Below are 10,590 nucleotides of genomic sequence, written 5' to 3'. Positions count from 1 at the left end.
GAAGAAGAAGAAGAAGAAGAAGAAGAAGAAGAAGAAGAAGAAGAAGAAGAAGAAGAAGAAGAAGAAGAAGAAGAAGAAGAAGTTAGAAAGATGGTCAGAAAGAGAGGGAGGAGCAGAAAGAGGGAAAGAAAGAGACAGGGAACATCTCTGTAAACCACAAGGAGTTTCTTTCAACATCCTGGAATTACAAGGCCCCCAGCACCAGCCCCCCAGGATATTCCTCCTCTTCAAACCAAAGCCCCTTGGTGGAGCATTCCCAGTCCTCACCTCATTGACTAAGCTGAGATAAAATGAAAGGCCAATGAACAAATGATGTCTTCTCTTAGCTGGGGGTCCTTGCCACCTTTCCACCCTTCCCCAGTCCATTAAAGAGGTTGATTCTCCACCCCCCGAAAAAGTTTATAGTTAGAGAAATGCTTTGAACATACAGCAAATGGTAAGCAGATATTCCCTCCAGCAGTAAGGGCAGGTCAAGGCGCCATAGCTGAGACTCCAGTTATAACTTGAAGGAGATCAAAGACTCAAGCTTAAGCTTTCATCATCTTTCTCTGTCAATGATGTCCCCAGCAATAAAACCTATGATTCCCTGGAGCACTCATCCTTATCCCTCCTTAACCACATAAACTCTAGAAGGGCAGCCAGTGTCCCCCCAGCTCAGGAGCTCTGATGGGGACCATTCATCTGGCAGAGCCTTGGACTAGAAATGGATCCTTTCAATTTCAGGTGCACCTGCATTTTTCACAAAAGATGCACAGCCTGAGAGTCAGCAAGTTGTTGTGGGAAGAACACTGAACTCAGAGTCAGAAGACCAAGGGTTCAGATCCTGTTGCTGCCAACTACTAACTGGATAGCTTTGAATTAGATGCCTAACTTCTCTAAGCCTCAGTTTTCTCATCTGTAAAATGAGAAGGTTGGACTAGAGCATCTCTAAGGCTTCTTCCCGCTCTGACCTTCTGTATGTTTGGATCCTTTCCAGCTCCAACATTTTGTTCTAAGGTCTGTCTGAGCTCTGACATTCTGTATTCTCAGGCTCTTCCCAGATTTGCTATTCTATAAAGAACACCCCTCTCCCCAGCTCTGACAGTCTGTGTTTTAAGGGTACTCCATGCTCTGACATTCTATGTTCTAAGGGCCCTCCCAGCTCTGACATCCTGTGTTCTAAGGGCCCTCCCAGCTCTGACGTCCTGTGTTCTAAGGGCCTTCCCAGCTCTGACATCCTGTGTTCTAAGGGCCCTTCCAGTTCTGACATCCTGTGTTCTAAGGGCCCTTCCAGCTCAGACAATCTATATCCTAAGGTCCCCTCCAGCTCTGAGTGCTTTGATTCTAATCCTTCCAGAAAACATAAACCATCTTAGGGGCAGGTTTAAAAATGATTTAATTCATACGGTAGAGTTGAGGAGTCACGAAGTTTATGAGCCTTCAAGATCACCAATACAACCCCCTCGTTTAGCATCTGAGTCCCTGGTAAGTGAAGAACTCTGCCCAGGGCCATATAGCAAGCACTTAGAAGTGCCCGACTGAAGCCCAGAGAAACATTTCCATTGGTTGGTTTCAGAAGGCAGGCAGGGTACATAAGGGATTGGTCCTTGTTGGTGTTCTGGGGCTACTTGGTTCTCTGCCACCAGCACAGGGTTTTTATTAGGACCGGTAAAGGTGAAAGCTTGTTGCCAAGGTTTCTGAATCCCTTTCTCAGGCCTCCACTCCCATCTCCCAGACCAGAGTTACTGCCAAGGTTCTTAAGGAAGGCCCCCTAATTTTCAAGTAATGATATGTTGCTTTGAGTGAATTTGAAAACTAAGAAATGGAAACAGTTGGAAAAAGTCAAGTACCACCTCATCGCCTACTAACAGACATAAGGGAAGAGCCATTGCCCCTCAGTGACCCCTCTGCTCATCTGGGCAGCCCCACTGGGCTATCCCACTGTGGCCTGGAGGACACCACACCTCCCCTCTTCACACCGCAGCTTCCCTATCTGCAAATGAGAGGGAGGGTTGGAGCAGAATATTTCCCAAGGCCCCTTTCCCCTCTGACATTTTGTGATACTAAGAGGGTTAAAACTAGATGAATTCTGCCATATCTTCACACTTGGAAATCCTATTCCTTCTACCTAAAATCTGGCAAGATTGCTTCTCACACCGTCCCTGTTATTTTCAGGACCATCCTGGGCACCAATACTTCTTGTATGTTGTCTCACCCTCCAAAGCTCCTTCCATTATGGACAGCAATTTGAGATTATCCTCCCAAAGCTATGTAGCTGTACCTATGCTTTGACCCAGTGATACCACCGCTAAATCTATACCCCCAAAGAAATCCAAGAAAAAGGGAAAGGACCCATATGTACAAAAACATGGATAGCAACGCTTTCATGGTGGCAAAGAACTAGAAACTGAAGGGATGCCCATCAATTAGGCAGTAACTCAGCCAGTTATGGTATGTGAAAGTGATAGAATATTATCGTGCTATAAGAAGTGATGAAGGAGGTGCTTTCAGAAAACCCTTGGAAGACTTTTATGAACTGATGCAAAGTGAAGTGAGAAGAACCAGGAGAACAGTTTGTACAATAACAGCAATATTACAAAGACAACTTTGAAAGACTTGGGAAGTCTGATCAAATTAGTAACTGACCGCCACTCCAAAGGACCAAGGATGAAACCGGCTACCCATCACTTAATAGAGAAGTGAGAAACAGTACCCAGGGGTGGTGTACCTAAGGCCTCAAGACCACATGTGACCCTCTAGGGCCGAAAGTGTGACCCTTTGACTGAATCCAAACTTACATAACAAATCCCCTTCATAAAAGGTTTTGTTCTGTAAAACTTGGACTCAGTCAAAAGGCTGCACCCAAGAACCTAGAAGGCCACATGTGACCTCGAGGCTACAGCTTCCCCACCCTTGGATTAGACTATCACCTAATAGAGAAGTGAGGAACAGAGTACAGATTGAGGCATGCACATACACATATACATGCACATACATGTGTGTATGAGTACGTATGTGTATATTTATCATGGCTAATGAAGGAATGTGTTTCCTTGATTATACATGTTTTTAATTAATTTTTTTAAATGATATAGGTTCCTTGAGGGCAAAAGCTTTCATTGCTTCATATTATTTTGTATTAATATTCCCAGTGCTTGGGATGGTGGTACAGTAGAGAAAATACCAGGCCTAGAGTCAGGAAGACCTGAATTCAAATCCAACCTCAGAAACTTACTAGCTGTGTGACCTTGGACAAGTCACTTCACCTCTGCTTGCCTCAGTTTCCTCATCTGTAAAATGATCACAGAAGCCCCTACCTCCCAGGATTGGTGTGAGGATCAAATGAGATCATTGTAAAGCCTGGCACATAGTAAGCACTATATAAATGTTAGTTATTATTATTGACACAAAATTAGCTTTTTATAACTATTTTTTCATTCATTAACTCATTTGATTACTGGCAATTCATTTGATTACTCTCCCGGCAAAAGAATCATAGGATTTAGAGCTTGAAAGAACTTCAGAGAAGAGTACATTGCAAACAGACTAGCTGTCAAATCACCCTGGGTGAGTCACTTCCCTTATCTGAGCCTCAGTCTCCTCAGATGTAAAATGGGAAAGGTGATGTCTGCACTGCCTGTCTCACAGGGCTATGGGAAGGATAGTGAAGTAACTAGTAAACCTTGGAGCACTGTAGAAATGCCAGCTGATAGCATCATCTCGTCTGCCCCCCCCCCCATTTTACAGAAGATGTCCTGGAGACCCAGAGAAGGAAAAGACTGCCCAAAATCACATGGCTAGAAGGGAGCAGAATTAACCGGGCATGGAGCGCCCCGCCCACCCCCCACCCCAGGCTTCTGACTCCAAATCCAGAGTTCCTTCCTTACCTATGAGCCTTTGCCTTCATCTGAACAAATTCTCTGCTGAATTGAATTGAGAAGAAAATACTGGCGGGGGCAGGGGGTGGGGGAGGAGGGGGGAGAGAGAGTTCAGGATGGGCCAAGGGAGCTGTTTGTCTTCAAGACTTTGAGGAGGGATTTGGATTTGTTTGGCTTGGCCAGAGGGCAGAACCTGAGCCTCGAGTGAGAGTTGCCAAGGGAACAGTTTGGGCTTGATGTCTACATTTCCTAATCGTGAGCTGTACATGGGTAGGATGGGCTAGCCAGAGCAGTAGCAGGCTCCCCTGAGATCTTCAGGCAAAGGCAGGATGGCCCTCTGTGGAGTGTGTTAGAGAGAGGGCCTCTCGTTCACATGAAGGCTGGGCTGGGTGGTCTCTGAGGTCTCCTGCACTCAGAGAGTCAGGGACTAGGATCCTTGGATGACAAGGTGAGTGACTGTGATTGATTGTCCCCTCAGACACTAAGCTGGGACCGGAGGTGTTTTGGTTTGATTTCGGAAGTGAAGCCACAACATCTAGCCCGAGTGAGAGCTACTACATCCTGCGGCCAGAGGTGGTGGAAAGTTACATGTACATGTGGCGCCTGACTCATGACCCCAAGTACCGCCAATGGGGCTGGGAAGTTGTTGAGGTAAGGGCAGAGCCAAAGCTGTGAGTGCTCATGGAAAGGTGTGATCTACCCCAGCTCCACACCTGCAGGTTTCACCTGTGGCAGGAGACAGGACAGGGGCAATCTTGCTGCTACCTTTTGTGACTTCCCAGAGACTTTTGACATGTAAGCAAAAGTTGTTTTATATAACTTTTATTTATAAGTACATGTATATAACTTTTCTATAACATAAACAAAAGTTCACAGTTGAATATTCAAATAATGAATTGTTTATGTTAATTGATTATTAAATTCACAATAAAAAAAGGAAAAAAAATTAAAAGAAGACAAGAAGGGAATAAAGGAAGGTAGATCATTGGATAGTAGATACTCACAGTTTCCTAAAGGCCCAAGACACACTGGTAGGAGAGGAGCATATTCTTCTTATCCTCTGTTCGAGTGGTTTGCTCAATATCACCCAGCTAGGAAGTGTTTGAGGTTGGATTTGAACTCAGGTTTTCCTGACTCCAAGCCCAGCATTCTCTCCACCGTCTGCCTCAGAGTTGGAATGCGCTGGGTTGGAGAGTCACGAGTTCTGCTGTTTCTGAGCCGAGTGACCTTGGGTAGCTTAACTCCCCTTCTTGGAGCCACTTTTCTTCTCCATAAAACATATACTTCTTGCCTCATTGGGTTGTGAGCAAAGCATTTTAGAAACCTTAAAGTACTGTAGAAATTGTAGCTGTTACTCTTCCCATTGAGTGATTAGTGTGGGGAAAACTGTGCTGATCTGGGTATCAGGACTTCTGGGCTTAGATTCCCCTTCTAACATTTGTCAACTGGGCAACCCTGGCCCTTCAACACCTGCATGCTCTCTTGGGCCTCGCTTTCATCTTCTGTGAAATGGGGATAATAATATTCACCCTGACAACATCAAAAGAGTGTTGAGAGGAAGGTCCTTTGTAAACCTTATTAAAGCACTATAGGGATTGGGGTTATTGCTGTCATCATCACCATGGTTATTTTTTAAGCAAGACCTTCCTGGCCTTTGACTCAACCAGAGCTGAAAGACATATCCCAGCAAGTGCACTTTTACTGGCAGCACCCCTGAAGTCATTAAGGCAGGGCAGAGTCGATCTGGTATGGGGCCACAGATCTTGCCCCTGCAGTTCTCAGTCTTATTTGCATTACATCATTGCTAAGTCCAGAGGAGGGTGGCTGGAATGGTGAAGTGACTTGAGAATCAATTAAAGGAGCCATTCATGTTTACCCTGGAGAAGAGAAGGCTAGAGCTGGAGGTGGGCCATGATCATTTTCTTCAAGTATTTAAAAGACTCTTATATGGAGGAGGGATTCAGTCTGTTCTCTTTGGACCTAGAAGGCCCACATGTGGTTTCCCCAAGCAGAATGTCAGTTCCTCAAAGGCTAATGTTGTTTTACTTTTGTCTTTGTATTCCCGAGATCTAACCTAGTGCCTGACACATAGTAAACCTTCATAAATGCTTGATTGATTGATCCCATCAGACATAGGAAACCTGGCCCAGAAATACTGAAAGACAGGTCATTTTAAGTGTTCAGCATAGACGTGTAGAAATGGCAAAAAGGGGTCCTGGGTGACCTGGGAGAAAAGGGAGCAGGAGGAGCAGACCCTAAACTGAGGAGTGGGAAGAACAGCAAGAGTGGGGAAGCAGAGAAACCTTGCCTACTGGTTGAAACTGGAAGACAGGTAATCCCATCTGTTAATTGCTTTGGTAGTATTTTCCTTGAATGGTAAGGTCACTTCAGATAAGACTTGAGGCAGCAGGCATAATGGGAAGCCCTGTGTTCAAATTTAAATTAACTTGACATGTGACTTTAGAGAAATCACCTACCCTCTACAGGCCTTGATTTCCCCTCCTGTAAAATGAAGGTAAGGTATCTCCAAGGACCCTTGGGACTCTATAGTGCTTTCCAAACTTGAAGTTCAATGTGAATGTCTGATAGCCTCGTCCTCTTTGATATCTTTATCTGCCTCATCAGTTGAAGAGATTTTCTGATCAAATAACCCTTGTAGGGCCGGACCCACCTCTGCTCCCAGTCCCTATCCCAGGGCTTTCACTCTCCACTACTTATGACAGGCTAATTATTCCCTTCCTTTTTTCTAGGCCCTAGAAAAGTACTGTCGGACAGAAACAGGCTTCTCCGGGATCCGAAATGTTTATACTATGTTTCCCGAGCACGATAACATGCAACAAAGTTTTTTCCTGGCAGAGACGTTAAAGTAAGTCCAGACTTTTTGGAAGACATTCCTTCTTTCTCTCCAAGAGAAACCAAAGATGTTTGCTCAAGGACAGTTGGGACTTGGGGCAAATTACACGGAGTTCCTTTCTCTCAAAGCCATAAGGAGGCCAAGACCACAGGAACTTTGATCCCAGGGTGCTGACAACACCCAACTCTAGGCTTTGAAAACAACTGAATTAGTGTCTACTTAGCAGGAAGAAGTCTTTAAAATGGATGGATCTCTACCCTCCATACCTCTGCTGAGTTTCTCCAGACTGACCACAGTTTGCTTCCTCCCTGCTCTGTCTTTCCTGGGAGCAGCTTCGTGGTGCCCTGGGCTTCTTAGGGTCTCTGTTTTCTTTCAAGGAGATGATGTCTCAGGCTCTCTCCACTCCCTCCACCCTCCTTTTCTTGTGTCCTGAGGTCTGACAGACAGCTCCCTCTGTCCCCAAGTTTGAGGTCCCCCTCCTATGCCAGAAGTGCTAGTTAAAAGTGGGCCCTAGGGGCAGCTAGGTGGCACAGTGAGTAAAGCGCTGGCCCCGGAGTCAGGAGGACCTGAGTTCGGTTCCGGCCTCAGACACTCAACACCCACACAAAAAGACTAGCTGTGTAACCTTGGCCAAGTTACTTAACCCCAATTGCCCTCCAAAAAAAAAAAGCAAAAAAAAAAAAGTGGGTTCTTTCCTCCCTCCCTTTCCCCCTGCATTTTAAGAAAGTAAAATTGGGTTGAAATGAATACCCAGAGCAATCTTAAAGGGGGGAAAAAGTCACCAGAAGGCAGCAGGTAGCCTGTGGTGGGATTGGGAAAGGAGGATGGGGCTTTTCCTTAGTCATTACTTTGTTAGGGGGCTGAAGGAAGGGATTTATGACCTATGCATACCTACATATACATATGTACATACATACATATACACATACACACACACATATATATAATGTATACTTTCACTGGTGGTAGTTTCTTGTAGCACCAGCTGCCAGTAGAGCTCTCTGAGTCTCAGTTTCCCCATCTGTAAAATGATGGGATTAGACTAGATGATTTACAAAGGCTCTAATATTCTGCCACCCTGACCACCTGTCTAGGGCCTCCCAAAATTGAGTCCAGAGTGATCCAGGTAAATGTCTGAAATGGAAGTTGAATCAAGGGCCTTCCCAACTCCAAGTACAATGCTCAAGGGACTAGATGGCCTCTCAGGTCCTTTCCAACTCTTGGCATTTTGTGATTCTATAATTAAAGCCATATCATAAGAAAATAAATCTCATAGACTGGAATAGGGAAGTTGGAAGTCAGGAGGAGATTAGGTCAGTGATCCCAGAGTGAGATGAGAATTCCCTAGCCTAGGAAATATAGCTGTGGAGTGGACTTGGGATGCTGGGAATGTTGACTTTGGGGAACCTGGTTGTCTTTAATTCTAGCCTGGATGGGGAGGCCTGGCCCATAGTTTTCTTTCTGTCTGGGGAAGATATGATGGGGAGTAGTGCCCCTGGGGACCTAGGAGACATAGTTTCTAAGTATCTTTTAGAATAGTTGGACACCTTTGCCATGTCCATAAGCTCCCCATATTTTCAGCCCTGGGCCTACAAATGGTGACACTCCTTTACCTCTAGACAACAATTTCCATTTTCCAATGCACTTTTATATCCACGAGCTTATTTGATCCCAGCCAACAAACCTGGGAAAGACGCAAAGTCCAAGTTCTTGTCTCTGCTTTACAGATAAGGAAACTGAGGGGGAAGGTGGTTTGCTCAGAGGTCACTTGGCTTGTCGGACTATAGCCTGCCTCCTGACTTCTAGCCATCGTGCTGGTCTAGCCAGTTCTCAATGCCTCTGCTACTGGTGGGATTCAGGGGATTTGTAGCACCCATTCTTCCAGGATGAACAATTAACACTCTCTTTCCATTCATCTCAATGGTATACAGGTACCTCTATTTACTGTTCTCTGAAGATGATCTCCTCTCCTTGGAAGACTGGGTGTTCAACACAGAAGCCCACCCACTCCCAGTGGGCCACATACACAGTTCAGTCAGAGCCCACTAGCCCCCGCCTCTGGACAGCCACCATCTTTGCTTCCAGGGTCTGGGCATCCCCACCAACAAGATCTGCTATTCAAGGAAGAGTCAGGCCCACGTTACCAACTCAGACAGACATTGGGTGGGGCAAATTCCTTGGATAGGCACCTTTCTTTTCCTCTATGAGGAACCACGCCAACCTCGAGGCAAGACCTTGGTCAAAGGCCATCCAGTACACAGACCATGGACATTCCTTTCTACAGAGAATTTCTATGAAACCCACTGACTTTTAATTCCAGGGGCCAGAGGGAGGAGAAGCTGACTATGAGAGAGGGCCCTTCTCCCCTCCCTCCCATTCTATCTTGTTTTACCTTTTTTTTCTATGCAGTTGGATTTGATTCCCATTTATAATCACTGTTTTCAATATGATGTGCTTTCTTATGTAATGTCATCATGATAAACTGAGTCAGACACTCTCTTCTTCCATCTTGGCCCCATTTTGTATATTTTCTGTGCTTTTTACCCACCATTTACCATTAATTTCCATTCATGTCATCTGGCTCTCAGATCTGGGGAGAGAGGCTGCCTCTGCTCCTCAAGGTGAAAGAGTGTTGTCAATCACTGGCCTTCTCTTCTCTGCTACCCATGAACCAGAATAAATGAGCTTGTGAAACATGGACCATGGGTGGGTCGATTATCCAGCATCGAGGCCCAGGGAACCCCATGCTGTATTATTGTCTGCAATAAAAATTGATTTAAGAAATGCTTTTAGCAAGTGTGTGATCAGTGACCTCCAAGGACGTCTTTTTTTGACACCCCGTGATAGCAGGGAGGTAAGCGTGGATTCTCAAAGTCTCAGCCAGTGAGCCTTCCTGACTCTGAGACCAGCATGCCCCTCTGCAAAAAAAAATGCCAAGTAGGTTTTGGGGGGAGCACTAGCTATTGGGGGATCAGGGGAGGCCTCTTTTAGTGGGTGATGCTTAGGCTGAGCCTCGAAGGGTACAGAGCGAGGCAAGGAAGATGGGCGTTTTAGACATGGGAGAGTATAGCGGCTGCACAGCTGTGCTAGATGAGGCACAGGGACCATCTCAGTAAGCCCATCAGATGGGGAATGACTGAACAAAGTATGGCATCTGGGTATAAAGTATCTTATTACACTCTAAAAAATGACCAGTGAAAAGAACGCAGAGAAACCTGAGATAACTGGTAGAAAATAATGCCAAGGGAAGAAGTAGAACCAGGTGAACAAGGCCTGCAGTTGTGTAAATAATAATAATAGGGGCGGCCAGGTGGCTCAGCGAGTAAGAGCACCGGCTCCAGTGTCAGGATGACCTGGGGATCAAATCTGGGCTCAGATACTCAGCACCACACCCAGAAATAACTGGCTGTGTAACCTTGAGCAAGATACTTAACCCCGATTGCTTTAAAAAATAATAATAATAGCTAACGTTTAAATTATGCTTACTATATGCCAGGTATTGTGCTAAGCACAATATTATCTCATCTGATCTTCACAGTAATTGTGGGAGGTGGTGCTATTATTATCCTCCATTTTACAAAGAAGAAAAGTTATGTAAACAGAGATCAAGTGACTTGCCCAAGGTCACCCAGCTAGTAAGTATCTGAGGCTGGATTTGAACTCCGGTTTTTGTGAATATTTAATGGCCCAGTGCTACCTAGCTTTATGGTGGTTGAGTTGTTTCAGTTGTGTCTGACCCTTCATGATGCCATTTGGGGTTTTCTTGGCAAAGATACTGGAGTGATGTGTCCTTTCCTTCCCCAGCTCATTTTTCAGATAAGGAAACTGAGGCAATCAGGCTTAAGTGACTTGCCCAGGGTCACACAGTTAATATGTGAA

The 10,590-nt window shown here is 45.4% G+C and overlaps 1 protein-coding gene across 1 annotated transcript in view; it reads left to right on the top strand.

Moving 5' to 3' along the window:
* MAN1C1 (mannosidase alpha class 1C member 1) overlaps nt 1-9,495 on the top strand; it is a 216,656-nt gene extending 207,161 nt beyond the window's left edge. The window contains exons 10-12 of the mRNA XM_069079049.1: nt 4,336-4,508; nt 6,608-6,723; nt 8,643-9,495. Coding sequence (XP_068935150.1) covers nt 4,336-4,508; nt 6,608-6,723; nt 8,643-8,760 — 407 coding nt within the window. The 3' untranslated portion in view covers nt 8,761-9,495. The remainder of the gene's footprint in view (nt 1-4,335; nt 4,509-6,607; nt 6,724-8,642) is intronic.
* The last annotated feature ends 1,095 nt before the right edge of the window (nt 9,496-10,590 follow it).

This window comes from Petaurus breviceps, unplaced genomic scaffold, assembly GCF_028583685.1.
Source record: "Petaurus breviceps papuanus isolate PSGF00001 unplaced genomic scaffold, PetGlider_PUasm1.0 91041, whole genome shotgun sequence".
NCBI lineage: Eukaryota > Metazoa > Chordata > Mammalia > Diprotodontia > Petauridae > Petaurus > Petaurus breviceps.
This window is presented reverse-complemented; position numbering and strand designations above follow the sequence as displayed.